Source organism: Coregonus lavaretus, assembly GCF_964263955.1.
Source record: "Coregonus lavaretus genome assembly, chromosome: 36".
Classification (NCBI taxonomy): Eukaryota; Metazoa; Chordata; class Actinopteri; order Salmoniformes; family Salmonidae; genus Coregonus; species Coregonus lavaretus.
The window spans coordinates 4430688-4446263 of NC_140023.1; the positions used below are offsets into that span (position 1 = coordinate 4430688).

The 15576-nt window shown below is 43.7% G+C and overlaps 1 protein-coding gene across 1 annotated transcript in view; it reads left to right on the top strand.

The window, feature by feature from the left end:
* Positions 1-15254, top strand: part of LOC311111006 (echinoderm microtubule-associated protein-like 6) — a gene marked incomplete at its 3' end in the record, with an annotated part of 53723 nt that extends 38469 nt beyond the window's left edge. Inside the window, exons 33-37 of the mRNA XM_084153689.1 lie at positions 3790-3952; positions 13702-13805; positions 14525-14678; positions 14946-15046; positions 15230-15254. Of these exons, the coding sequence (XP_084009815.1) occupies positions 3790-3952; positions 13702-13805; positions 14525-14678; positions 14946-15046; positions 15230-15254 (547 nt within the window). The remainder of the gene's footprint in view (positions 1-3789; positions 3953-13701; positions 13806-14524; positions 14679-14945; positions 15047-15229) is intronic.
* Between the last annotated feature and the right edge of the window lie 322 nt (positions 15255-15576).

Here is a 15576-nt window from a genome sequence, read left to right on the forward strand (position 1 = left end):
ATGTCCACATCCTGGCAGTGACCTTAGCATCAACCATAACCCTAGACTCATGTCCATATCCTGGCAGTGACCTTAGCATTAACCATAACCCTAGCTTCATGTCCACATCCTGGCAGTGACCTTAGCATCAACCATAACCCTAGCTTCATGTCCACATCCTGGCAGTGACCTTAGCATCAACCCTAACCCTAGCTTCATGTCCACATCCTGGCAGTGACCTTAGCATCAACCATAACCCTAGCTTCATGTCCACATCCTGGCAGTGACCTTAGCATCAACCATAACCCTAGCTTCATGTCCACATCCTGGCAGTGACCTTAGCATCAACCATAACCCTAGCTTCATGTCCACATCCTGGCAGTGACCTTAGCATCAACCATAACCCTAGCTTTATGTCCACATCCTGGCAGTGACCTTAGCATCAACCATAACCCTAGCTTCATGTCCACATCCTGGCAGTGACCTTAGCATCAACCATAACCCTAGCTTCATGTCCACATCCTGGCAGTGACCTTAGCATCAACCATAACCCTAGCTTCATGTCCACATCCTGGCAGTGACCTTTGCATCAACCATAACCCTAGCTTCATGTCCACATCCTGGCAGTGACCTTAGCATCAACCATAACCCTAGCTTCATGTCCACATCCTGGCAGTGACCTTAGCATCAACCATAACCCTAGACTCATGTCCACATCCTGGCAGTGACCTTAGCATCAACCATAACCCTAGCTTCATGTCCACATCCTGGCAGTAACCCTAACCCTAGTATCAACCCTAACTCTTACATCAACCCTAACCCTAGCTTCATGTCCACATCCCAATTCAACCCTAGGTCGAACATATACAGATTAACCCAATGTAATGATTATATCAAGCGGCGTTAGGAAATAAATAAATTCATTGATAATGACTAGCACCGTTGCTAACTAGCAACGCTGGCCCCATTTTCGCAAAGAGTTATGGGATATTAGAACCCTGTTGTCTTAACCTTTGTCATCTTCAACCTAGGTTCAACCCTAACCACAACCTGAACCCTATCCTTATTACTAACCCTAGCCTCAACCACAACCCAACCCTAGCTTCAACCACAACCCTAACCCTAGCTTCAACCACAACCCTAACCCTAGCCTCAACCACAACCCTAACCCTAGGCTCAACCCTAGCCTCAACCACAACCCTAACCCTAGCTTCAACCACAACTCTAACCTCAGCTAGAACCCTAACCCTCAACCACAACCCTAATCCTAGCCTCCACCACAACCCTAACCCTAGCTTCAACCCAACCCTAACCCTAGCCTGAACCTCAACCCTCACCCTCCACCACAACCCTAACTGCAACCACAGCCCTAACCCAACCCCTAGCCTCAGCCACAACCTTAACCCTAGCCTCAACCCCAACCCTCACCCTCCACCACAACCCTAACCCTAATTTTTTGCATTGATCTCAGGGAGGTGAAAGGACGATGCACAATAAAGAAAACGTACAATAAATACAGTTTCTATGGTTGTCTATGATATTTAATATATGCATGCTCATCTTGATTAATACTGTTTTGAAAATGTTTTATTCCTTATTCCTTTTATTATCTACATGATCCCTTATAGATGGTTATAAACTCATTTATTGTGTGACATATATTTATTAGAATTGTCTTTTACATTACAGCCCTTTATCTCCCAGGGCTTTGTCTTCCAGCACTTAGAAATGTGTTTGTATATGTATCCCTCCATCCATTTATTTATTAAAGCATCAATCCCTTGTAGATTTTAATAACAGAGTCCCTTCATGGTCCTAGATACCCACTCAGACCATCATTTCAGGAACAGGAAATAGCCTACCTACTTTTACCATCTAGTGAATTTTAAAAGGTACTATACCGGCATCACAGGTCTTCAGGATGCCATCAAGTGTAATTTAATAGGTACTATACCGGCATCACAGGTCTTCAGGATGCCATCTAGTTAATTTAATAGGTACTATACCGGCATCACAGGTCTTCAGGATGCCATCTAGTTAATTTAATAGGTACTATACCGGCATCACAGGTCTTCAGGATGCCATCAAGTGTAATTTAATAGGTACTATACCGGCATCACAGGTCTTCAGGATGCCATCTAGTTAATTTAATAGGTACTATACCGGAGTCACAGGTCTTCAGGATGCCATCTAGTGTAGTTTAATAGGTACTATACCGGAGTCACAGGTCTTCAGGATGCCATCTAGTGTAGTTTAATAGGTACTATACCGGAGTCACAGGTCTTCAGGATGCCATCTAGTGTAATTTAATAGGTACTATACCGGAGTCACAGGTCTTCAGGATGCCATCTAGTGTAGTTTAATAGCTACTATACCGGAGTCACAGGTCTTCAGGATGCCATCTAGTGTAGTTTAGTAGGTACTATACCGGAGTCACAGGTCTTCAGGATGCCATCTAGTGTAGTTTAATAGCTACTATACCGGAGTCACAGGTCTTCAGGATGCCATCTAGTGTAGTTTAATAGCTACTATACCGGAGTCACAGGTCTTCAGGATGCCATCTAGTGTAGTTTAATAGGTACTATACCGGAGTCACAGGTCTTCAGGATGCCATCTAGTGTAGTTTAATAGGTACTATACCGGAGTCACAGGTCTTCAGGATGCCATCTAGTGTAGTTTAATAGGTACTATACCGGAGTCACCGGTCTTCAGGATGCCATCTAGTGTAGTTTAATAGGTACTATCTGAGTCAGTAGAATTCTTTATAGCATTATATTGGAGGGGCACACAATAATAGGCCTGCACACCACAAGACAAACCAGTATTTTTTTAACCCTACACTAACTCAAAACCTAACCCTAGCCTCAACCACAACCCTAGTCTCAACCATAACCCTAGCTTCAACCATAACCCTAGCTTCAACCACATCCCTAGTCTCAACCATAACCCTAGCTTCAACCACAACCCTAGCCTCAACCATAACCCTAGCTTCAACCACAACCCTAGTCTCAACCATAACCCTCAAACACAACCCTAACCCTAGCCTCAACCACAACCCTAACAACCCTCCACCACAACCCTAACCCTCAACCACAACCGTAGCCTCAACCACAACCTTAGCCTCAACCACAACCGTAGCCTCAACCACAACCGTAGCCTCAACCACAACCCTCAACCACAACCCTAACCCTAGCCTCAACCACAACCCTAACAACCCTCCACCACAACCCTAACCCTAGCCTCCACCACAACCCTAACCCTCAACCACAACCGTAGCCTCAACCACAACCTTAGCCTCAACCACAACCTTAGCCTCAACCACAACCGTAGCCTCAACCACAACCGTAGCCTCAACCACAACCGTAGCCTCAACCACAACCTTAGCCTCAACCCTAACCCTCAACCACAACCCTAACAGTGCTTCATGTCCACATCCCGGTTCAAACCTAACCCTAGCCTCAACCCTAACCCAAGCTTCATGTCCACATCCCTGTTCAACCTTAACCCTCAACCACAAACCTAACTTGAATTTGGCATAACTCTAACTGTAGCCTTATGTTCAACCCTGGCTCAACCCTAATCCCAAAATATGGCTCCCCCAAATCTGAATTCCCAATTTAACCCCTGGTTACAACCAAGGAAACAACTAAGTAAAATTAAAGAGCTGAATTTGTCAAACTCTTGAGACTCATTTAAATGGTATTGGGTCAGTTAAAGACCAGTCAATTACATTTTTATTATGATGATGTCTGTGTGGTCCAATGTCATATATACATTACGTACAGTATGTCTATTCTGTGACCCTCTCAGGTTTAGTCCAGACAAACACCTCCTGGCAGTGGGCTCAGTGGAGAGTACGGTTGACTTGTATGACCTTACATTGGGCCCCACACTCAACCGCGTGGGTTACTGTAAGGACATCTCCAGTTTTGTTATCCAGATGGACTTCTCTGCCGACAGCAGGTTCATCGAGGTATGCCACACTGACCGTGATGTAGAATACAGCTGGAGGGGTTTTAAAAACAGACTGAGTCTTGTTGTTGTAACAAGCCATTGGGGTTTTGATAGGCTGACATACATACTGTATTTTCTAAACTGCACACAAAATAGATGGTGGAATGAGGTCCATTTTCTTTTGCTGTCATGGTCATTATGTTTGAGTTGTAAATAATAATAATAAGAAGAAAATAGGCTTTTATTAGACTATCGTGTCGGGCACTTCCTTATTGTAGATCGGTGCTTGATTCAGTGTTGTCTTTTTAACACAGATCATGTTGCAGAGTGTATTCTCACCATGATGGACACTCATATATCCATTCCAAAGCTTGCTGGGAGTGGAAAACACCTATATTTAGACTCACACATATATGGCAGGCAGGTCATAATCGTTTATAGCCAAGTCCCCTTCTAGTTAACAGTAGCCTGGAGCTGCCCCAAAGTAACCTCACAGGCTTCAGTGTGCTAAAAAGGAACCCTATCTGAGGTATTCCTATAGACTCAGACCCATTCCTTGCTGTTATGGAAAGCCTTACCCCTTTTCTGGAATGTCGCTGTGACTGCCACATGATGACCAGAGAAAGAGTAAGATGGTGACTTGGCCTTCTAAATTTAACCTGCCCTCAGCGTACAATTACAAGTACAAAATGTAACTGTGCCTTGAAGGGGGCAGAGGGAGAGCACCGAAGGGGAGGGACCAATATAGTTCACCAAGGTCCTCCTGTAATTTTAAGTTATATAATGGAGTAACCTCATTACAATTTCATTGTAAATCCATATTTTGGTTGATTAAAAGCACAACAATTAACATGAAGTAGTGATGAGGCTTCTATGTCTTTAACACATTTGTAATATGGAAAATGATATGCCACTTTCTTTTTTTTCCTTCCTAGCTGTGCAGACTGAGCTGTGCAGACAGTGCTGGTAGATACAGTGCCTTCAGAAAGTATTCACACCCCTTGACTTTTTCCACATTTTGTTGTGTTACAGCCTGAATTTAAAATTGATTAAATTGATATTTTGTGTCACTGGCCTACACACTATACCTCAATGTCAGTGTAATTATGTTTTTAGAAATGTTAACACATTTTATTAAAAATGAAACGCTGAAATGTCGAGTCAATAAGTATTCAATCCATTATGGCAAGCCTAAATAAGTTCAGGTGTAAAAATGTGCTTAACAAGTCACATATGTTGCATGTACTCACTATGTGTGCAATAATAGTGTTTAACATGATTTTTGAATGACTACCTCATCTCTGTACCCCACGCATACAATTATCTGTAAGGTCCCTCAGTCGAGCAGTGAATTTCAAACACAAAGACCAGGGAGGTTTTCCAATGCCTCGCAAAGAAGGGCGCCTATAGGTAGACGGGTAAAATAAAATAAAAACAGACATTGAATATCCCTTTGAGCATGTTGAAGTTATTAATTACACTTTGGATGGTGTATAAATACACCCAGTCACTACAAAGATACAGGCGTCCTTCCTAACTCAGTTGTCAGAGAGGAAGTAAACCTCTCAGGGATTTCACCATGAGGCCAATGGTGACTATAAAACAGTTACAGTAAGGGAAAAAAGTATTTGATCCCCTGCTGATTTTGTACGTTTGCCAACTCACAAAGACATGATCAGTCTATAATTTTAATGGTAGGTTTATTTGAACAGTGAGAGACAGAATAACAACAAATAAATCCAGATAAACGCATGTCAAACATGTTATAAATTGATTTGCATTTTAATGAGGGAAATAAGTATTTGACCCCTATGCAAAACATGACTTAGTACTTGGTGGAAAAACCCTTGTTGGCAATCACAGAGGTCAGACGTTTCTTGTAGTTGGCCACCAGATTTGCACACATCTCAGGAGGGATTTTGTTCCACTCCTCTTTGCAGATCTTCTCCAAGTCATTAAGGTTTCGAGGCTGACATTTGGCAACTCGAACCTTCAGCTCCCTCCACAGATTTTCTATGGGATTAAGGTCTGGAGACTGGCTAGGCCACTCCAGGACCTTAATGTGCTTCTTCTTGAGCAACTCCTTTGTTGCCTTGGCCGTGTGTTTTGGGTCATTGTCATGCTGGAATACCCATCCACGACCCATTTTCAATGCCCTGGCTGAGGGAAGGAGGTTCTCACCCAAGATTTGACGGTACATGGCCCCGTCCATCGTCCCTTTGATGCGGTGAAGTTGTCCTGTCCCCTTAGCAGAAAAACACCCCCAAAGTATAATGTTTCCACCTCCATGTTTGACGGTGGGGATGGTGTTCTTGAGGTCATAGGCAGCATTCCTCCTCCTCCAAACACGGCGAGTTGAGTTGATGCCAAAGAGCTCGATTTTGGTCTCATCAGACCACAACACTTTCACCCAGTTCTCCTCTGAATCATTCAGATGTTCATTGGAAAACTTCAGACGGCCCTGTATATGTGCTTTCTTGAGCAGGGGGACCTTGCGGGTGCTGCAGGATTTCAGTCCTTCACGGCGTAGTGTGTCACCAATTGTTTTCTTGGTGACTATGGTCCCAGCTGCCTTGAGATCATTGACAAGATCCTCCCGTGTAGTTCTGGGCTGATTCCTCACCGTTCTCATGATCATTGCAACTCCACAAGGTGAGATCTTGCATGGAGCCCCAGGCCGAGGGAGATTGACAGTTATTTTGTGTTTCTTTCGCAAATAATCGCACCAACTCTTGTCACCTTCTCACCAAGCTGCTTGGCGATGGTCTTGTAGCCCATTCCAGCCTTGTGTAGGTCTACAATCTTGTCCCTGACATCCTTGGAGAGCTCTTTGGTCTTGGCCATTGTGGAGAGTTTGGAATCTGATTGATTGATTGATTGCTTCTGTGGGCAGGTGTCTTTTATACAGGTAACAAGCTGAAATTAGGAGCACTCCCTTTAAGAGTGTGCTCCTAATCTCAGCTCGTTACCAGTCTAAAAGACACCTTGGAGCCAGAAATCTTTCTGATTGAGAGGGGGTCAAATACTTATTTCCCTCATTGAACATTGAACATTTTTGACATGCGTTTTTCTGGATTTTTATGTTGTTATTCTGTCTCTCACTGTTCATATAAACCTACCATTAAAATTATAGACTGATCATTTCTTTGTCAGTGGGCAAACGTACAAAATCAGGGATCAAATACTTTTTTCCTCACTGTAGTTTAATGGCTGTGATAGGAGAAAACTGAGGATGGATCAACAACATTGTAGTTACTCCACAATACTAAACTAAATGACAGAGTGAGAAGAAGGAAGCCTGTACATAATAAAAATATCCCAAAACATGCATCCTGTATGCAACAAGGCACTAAAGTAAAACCGCCAAAAATGTGGCAAAGAAAATGAACTTCATGTCCTGAATACAAAAGCGTTATGTTTGGGGAAAATCCAATACAACACTGAGTACCACTCTTCATATTTTCAAGCATGGTGGTGGCTGCATCATGTTATGGGTATGCTTGTCATCTACAAGGCCTAGGGAGTTTTTTAGGATAAAAAGAAACAGAATAGAGCTAAGCACAGGCAAAATCCTAGAGGAAAACCTGGTTCAGTCTGCTTTCCTACAATCAATTTCAATCAATTTTATTTTATATAGCCCTTCTTACATCAGCTAATATCTCGAAGTGCTGTACAGAAACCCAGCCTAAAACCCCAAACAGCTAGTAATGCAGGTGTAGAAGCACGGTGGCTAGGAAAAACTCCCTAGAAAGGCGAAAACCTAGGAAGAAACCTAGAGAGGAACCAGGCTATGAGGGGTGGCCAGTCCTCTTCTGGCTGTGCCGGGTGGAGATTATAACAGAACCATGCCAAGATGTTCAAAAATGTTCATAAGTGACAAGCATGGTCAAATAATAATCAGGAATAAATCTCAGTTGGCTTTTCATAGCCGATCATTAAGAGTTGAAAACAGCAGGTCTGGGACAGGTAGGGGTTCCATAACCGCAGGCAGAACAGTTTAAACTGGAATAGCAGCAAGGCCAGGCGGACTGGGGACAGCAAGGAGTCACCACGGCCGGTAGTCCCGACGTATGGTCCTAGGGCTCAGGTCTCTCAGTTGGCTTTTCATAGCCGATCATTAAGAGTTGAAAACAGCAGGTCTGGGACAGGTAGGGGTTTCGTAGCCGCAGGCAGAACAGTTGAAACTGGAATAGCAGCAAGGCTAGGCGGACTGGGGACAGCAAGGTGTCATCATGCCCGGTAGTCCTGACGTATGGTCCTAGGGCTCAGGTTCTCAGAGAGAAAGAGAGAACGAGAGAATTAGAGAGAGCATACTTAAATTCACACAGGACACTGGATAAGACAGGAGAAGTACTCCAGGTATAACCAACTAACCCCAGCCCCCCGACACATAAACTACTGCAGCATAAATACTGGAGGCTGAGACAGGAGCGGTCCGGAGACACTGTGGCCCCATCCGAAGAAACCCCCGGACAGGGCCAAACAGGAAGGATATAACCCCACCCACTCCGCCAAAGCACAGCCCCCGCACCACTAGAGGGATATCCCCAACCACCAACTTACAATCCTGAGACAAGGCCGAGTATAGCCCACAGAGGTCTCCACCACAGCACAAACCAAGGGGGGGGCGCCAACCCAGACAGGAAGATCACGTCAGTAACTCAACCCACTCAAGTGACGCACCCCTCCCAGGGACGGCATGAAAGAGCACCAGCAAGCCAGTGACTCAGCCCCTGCAACAGGGTTAGAGGCAGAGAACCCCAGTGGAGAGGGGAACCGGCCTGGCAGAGACAGCAAGGGCTGTTCGTTGCTCCAGCCTTTCCGTTCACCTTCACACTCCTGGGCCAGACTACACTCAATCATATGACCTACTGAAGAGATAAGTCTTCAGTAAAGACTTAAAGGTTGAGACCGAGTCTGCGTCTCTCACATGGGTAGGCAGACTGTTCCATAAAAATGGAGATCTATAGGAGAAAGCCCTGCCTCCCGCTGTTTGCTTAGAAATTCTAGGGACAATTAGGAGGCCTGCGTCTTGTGACCGTAGCGTACGTATTGGTATGTACGGCAGGACCAACTCGGAAAGATAGGTAGGAGCAAGCCCATGTAACGCTTTATAGGTTAACAGTAAAACCTTGAAATCAGCCCTTGCCTTAACAGGAAGCCAGTGTAGGGAAGCTAGCACTGGAGTAATATGATAAAATTTCTTGGTTCTAGTCAGGATTCTAGCAGCCGTATTTAGCACTAACTGAAGTTTATTTAGTGCTTTATCCGGGTAGCCGGAAAATAGAGCATTGCAGTAGTCTAACCTAGAAGTAACAAATGCATGGATTAATTTTTCTGCATCATTTTTGGACAGAAAATTTCTGATTTTTGCAATGTTACGTAGATGGAAAAAAGCTGTCCTTGAAACAGTCTTGATATGTTCGTCAAAAGAGAGATCAGGGTCAAGAGTAACGCCTAGGTCCTTCACAGTTTTATTTGAGACGACTTTACAACCATCAAGATGAATTGTCAGATTTAACAGAAGATCTCTTTGTTTCTTGGGACCTAGAACAAGCATCTCTGTTTTGTCCGAGTTTAAAAGTAAAAAGTTTTCAGCCATCCACTTCCTTATGTCTGAAACACAGGCTTCTAGCGAGGGCAATTTTGGGGCTTCACCATGCTTCATTGAAATGTACAGCTGTGTGTCATCCGCATAGCAGTGAAAGTTAACATTATGTTTTCGAATAACATCCCCAAGAGGTAAAATATATAGTGAAAACAATAGTGGTCCTAAAACGGAACCTTGAGGAACACCGAAATGTACAGTTGATTTGTCGGAGGACAGACCATTCACAGAGACAAACTGATATCTTTCCGACAGGTAGGATCTAAACCAGGCCAGAACTTGTCCGTGTAGACCAATTTGGGTTTCCAGTCTCTCCAAAAGAATGTGGTGATCGATGGTGTCAAAGGCAGCACTAAGGTCTAGTAGCACGAGGACAGATGCAGAGCCTCGGTCTGACGCCATTAAAAGGTCATTTACCACCTTCACAAGTGCAGTCTCAGTGCTATGATGGGGTCTAAAACCAGACTGAAGCATTTCGTATACATTGTTTGTCTTCAGAAAGGCAGTGAGTTGCTGCGCAACAGCTTTTTCTAAAATTTTTGAGAGGAATGGAAGATTCGATATAGGCCGATAGTTTTTTATATTTTCCGGGTCAAGGTTTGGCTTTTTCAAGAGAGGCTTTATCACTGCCACTTTTAGTGAGTTTGGTACACATCCGGTGGATAGAGAGCTGTTTATTATGTTCAACATAGGAGGGCCAAGCACAGGAAGCAGCTCCTTCAGCAGTTTAGTAGGAATAGGATCCAGTATGCAGCTTGAAGGTTTAGAGGCCATGATTATTTTCATCATTGTGTCAAGAGATATAGTACTAAAACACTTAAGTGTCTCTCCCGATCCCAGGCCCTCGCAGAGCTGTGCAGATCCAGGACAGCTAAGCCCTGGAGGAATACGCAGATTCAAAGAGGAGTCCGTAATTTGCTTTCTAATGGTCATGATCTTTTCCTCAAAGAAGTTCATGAATTTATCACTGCTTAAGTGAAAGCCATCCTCTCTTGGGGAATGCTGCTTTTTAGTTAGCTTTGCAACAGTATCAAAAAGAAATTTTGGATTGTTCTTATTTTCCTCGATTAAGTTGGAAAAGTAGGATGATCGAGCAGCAGTGAGGGCTCTTCGGTACTGCACGGTACTGTCTTTCCAAGCTAGTCGGAAGACTTCCAGTTTGGTGTGGCGCCATTTCCGTTCCAATTTCCTGGAAGCTTGCTTCAAAGCTCGGGTATTTTCTGTATACCAGGGAGCTAGTTTCTTATGACAAATGTTTTTCGTTTTTAGGGGTGCAACTGCATCTAGGGTATTGCGCAAGGTTAAATTGAGTTCCTCAGTTAAGTGGTTAACTGATTTTTGTCCTCTGACGTCCTTGGGTAGGCAGAAGGAGTCTGGAAGGGCATCAATGAATTTTTGTGTTGTCTGAGAATTTATAGCACGACTTTTGATGCTCCTTGGTTGGGGTCTGAGCAGATTATTTGTTGCGATTGCAAACGTAATAAAATGGTGGTCCGATAGTCCAGGATTTTGTGGAAAAACATTAAGATCTACAACATTTATTCCATGGGACAAAACTAGGTCCAGAGTATGACTGTGGCAGTGAGTAGGTCCAGAGACATGTTGGACAAAACCCACTGAGTCGATAATGGCTCCGAAAGACTTTTGGAGTGGGTCTGTGGACTTCTCCATGTGAATATTAAAATCACCAAAAATTAGAATATGATCTGCTATGACTACAAGGTCTGATAGGAATTCAGGAAACTCAGAGAGGAACGCTGTATATGGCCCAGGAGGCCTGTAAACAGTAGCTATAAAAAGTGATTGAGTAGGCTGCATAGATTTCATGACTAGAAGCTCAAAAGATGAAAACGCCATTTTTTTTTTTGTAAATTGAAATTTGCTATCGTAAATGTTAGCAACACCTCCGCCTTTGCGGGATGCACGGGGAATATGGTCACTAGTGTAACCAGGAGGTGAGGCCTCATTTAACACAGCAAATTCATCAGGCTTAAGCCATGTTTCAGTCAGGCCAATCACATCAAGATTATGATCAGTGATTAGTTCATTGACTATGACTGCCTTTGAAGTGAGGGATCTAACATTAAGTAACCCTATTTTGAGATGTGAGGTATCACGATCTCTTTCAATAATGGCAGGAATGGAGGAGGTCTTTATCCTAATAAGATTGCTAGGGTGAACACCGCCATGTTTAGTTTTGCCCAACCTAGGTCGAGGCACAGACACAGTCTCAATGGGTATGGCTGAGCTGACTACACTGACTGTGCTATTGGCAGACTCCACTAAGCTGGCAGGTTGGCTAACAGCCTGCTGCCTGGCCTGCACCCTATTTCACTGTGGGGCTAGAGGAGTTAGAGCCCTATCTATGTTGGTAGATAAGAGGAGAGCACCCCTCCAGCTAGGATGGAGTCCGTCACTCCTCAGCAGGTCAGGCTTGGTCCTGTTTGTGGGTGAGTCCCAGAAAGAGGGCCAATTATCCACAAATGTTATCTTTTGGGAGGGGCAGAAAACAGTTTTCAACCAGCGATTAAGTGCTGAGACTCTGCTGTAGAGCTCGTCACTTCCCCTAACTGGGAGGGGGCCAGAGACAATTACTCGATGCCGACACATCTTTCTAGCTGATTTACACGCTGAAGCTATGTTGCACTTGGTGACCTCTGACTGTTTCATCCTAACATCGTTGGTGCCGACGTGGATAACAATATCTCTATACTCTCTACACTCGCCAGTTTTAGCTTTAGCCAGCACCATCTTTAGATTAGCCTTAACGTCGGTAGCCCTGCCCCCTGGTAAACAGTGTATGATCGCTGGGTGATTCGTTTTAAGTCTAATACTGCGGGTAATGGAGTCGCCAATGACTAGGGTTTTCAATTTGTCAGAGCTAATGGTGGGAGCCTTCGGAGTCTCAGACCCCGTAACGGGAGGAGTAGAGACTAGAGAAGACTCAGACTCAGACTCCGACTCGCTACATAATGGGGAAAACCGGTTGAAGGTTTCTGTCGGCTGAATGAGCGACACCGGTTGAGCATTCCAACAGTATTTCCCTCCAGAAGCCATGAGAAAGTTGTCCGGCTGCGGGGACTGTGCGGGGGGATTTATACTAACGTTACTGTCTGTACTTACTGGTGGCACAGACGCTGTTTCTTCCTTTCCTACACTGATATTACCCTTGCCTAACGATTGCGTCTGAAGCTGGGCTTGTAGCACAGCTATTCTCGCCGTAAGGCGATCGTTCTCCTGTATATTATGAGTACAGCGACTGCAATTAGAAGACATCATGTTAATGTTACTACTTAGCTTCGGCTGTTGAAGATGTTGATGAACCATGTCCAGATAAAGCGTCCGGAGTGAAAAAGTTGAATAAGGGAAAAAAGTTGCGATGGAAAAAAGGAAAATAACGTAAAGTTGGCAGCTAAAACGCACAGGAAAATGACTCTTCTGTCTCGGGATAAACGTCCGGGGTGAAAAAGTTTAACGAAAAAAGATGAGTGAGGACAAAACTAAAAAGTTGGTAAATTTGTTGAACACAGAGATTGATTAAACGTTTATTAAAAGTAAAACGTGAATAGTTTGGCAGGTAGCCAAGTAGCAACAAACAGCACAGCAGCACAGAGACAATGGGAGACAAATTCACCTTTCAGCAGGACAATAATCTAAAACACAAGGTCAAATATACACTGGAGTTGCTTACCAAGACGACGTTGAATGTTCCTGAGTGGCATAGTTACAGTTTTTACTTAAATCTTCTTGAAAATCTATGGCCAGACTTGAAAATGGCTGTCTAGCAATTATCAACAGCCAATTTGACAGAGCTTGAATACTTTTTTTAAAGAATGTGAAAATATTGTACAATCCTGGTGTGCAAAGCTCTTAGACTTACCCAGAATGACTCACAGCTGTATTTAATGCCAAAGGTGACTCTAACATGTATTGATTGACTCAGGGCTGTGAATACATCATGTATGTAAATGACATTTCATTTTCAATAAATGTGCAGACATTTCAACAACAACAAAAAAACGTTGTCATTATGGGGTAAGTAAAAGGGTATGAATACTTTCTGAAGGCACAGTACACTAGATGACAGTTATAATATTCTGACTTCTGGTTGTGTGTGCAAATGCATGAGTGTGTGTTCTGACGTGTCACTGTGTCGACAGGTGTCCACAGGAAACTATAAGCGCCAGGTGCATGAGATGCCTTCTGGGAAAATGGTGGCAGAACAGAGTGTGATTGACAGGATCACCTGGGCCACCTGGACCAGGTAGAATGATTAATTGTCATCACTGGAATTTAATCAAACTCACATACTCTCCAAAATCAAAACTGAGATCCATATTCAGTAAAGAATGCAAATACTGCACGGTAACACTATTGAGATATGGGGTCAACAATGGGAGCTAAACATAACAGCTCGCTCTGGTAGGGGCATTGCAATATGGGAATGCAAGCTGAAGCGGTACAAAGACATTGCTGGGTCAACTTGTTTTTGAGCTTTAGGCTAGTTGAAGCCATCTGGGCATGTTTGTATGGAAGTTTAGCGGGCACACCCAGACATGTTGTTTGGTAGGGTGTCTGTTATTGATCAATGGAATAATAGAGGTCAATCAATACTGTCTGCAGCACAGCGGTCACTGTCCACTTCTCATGAATAGACCCCAAACTTCCTCTAACATCAGTCTTCCCAAGGTTAATGAGTTAAAATACATATTCTGCATATAGGCAGTAGCATACTTATTACGAAACATGTACAGAAAAACAAATGTATGGTTGAGATCTTTTATAGTATTTTTATATAATATATATATCGCATATGTTTTACTACTGAGGAGGGTACTAATATAGTAATTAAATTGACTTGGAGGGAACTTTTAAAAGGTTATTCTTTGGTGGACTAATGTCCTCTCAGTACTGGCAGGCCTGTGGTTTTGTTCAGCATATTCTGTAGTCTGAGCATGGCTCCTTTCTCTCATTCCTTCTCAGTATCCTGGGAGATGAGGTGCTCGGGATCTGGCCACGAAATGCTGATAAGGCTGACGTCAACTGTGCCTGTGTCTCCCATGCTGGCCTCAACGTGGTCACCGGGGACGACTTTGGACTGGTCAAGCTCTTCGACTTCCCCTGCACTGAGAAGTTTGTGAGTGATTCACTTCCTCAAAACAACATCACTGTGATATCTTTTAAAGATATGTAGTTACTGAAGCCATAGAACACACTGCTGGCTGAGGCTGCTCCAAGTGGGGAGGTGGGCCAGTAACCGAAAAGTCGCTGGTTCGAATCCCCCAGCCGACTAGGTGAAGAACTAAATGTTGATGTGCCCTTGAGCAAGGCACTTAACTGTAATTGCACCTGTAAGTCGAGACTAAATGACTTGTGTTTTAATATTTATTTTGATCCTCTGCAGACCAAACACAAGCGTTACTTTGGGCACTCGGCACATGTGACCAACATTCGCTTCTCCTATGATGATAAATATGTGATCAGCACTGGAGGAGACGACTGCAGGTATGCATAGCTTGTGTTACCGGGTTTAACCACATATCAGATTAATTACATTATAGATACTCTACAATAAATAGGAGCATTAACAAGTGATTTGCGTTCGAATTTTTCACAGCTCATCTTGTACTCTAGACAGATCTGATTTTCTGTTTTACTGACTGCTGTATTGTCTTCCTCCTTTTTTAGTGTCTTTGTGTGGAAATGCCTGTAATCCAGAGCCTTTTCTCCACAACTATCCACTATCATGCACCAAGACTCCTTAGCCCACCGCAGTAGGTCTTGGATTCCGAAATGCAGCCAGGATCCCAACACCTCAAGTGTCTGGCAACTGTCTCCCCATCCTGAGAACAACACCCGGGGATTGGCAATACGCTAATCACTATAATATTAGTTCAAGTCTAAGCATTAGGCAGAGCAGGTAGCTCCTTTTCTAACAGGTAACCACTTTGAAGTAGATTTTTTGCCACTAGAAAATGTTTGATTTTCTGGCCTAACAAGAAATGACAGTGTTTACATTCACATCTGCTTTCAAT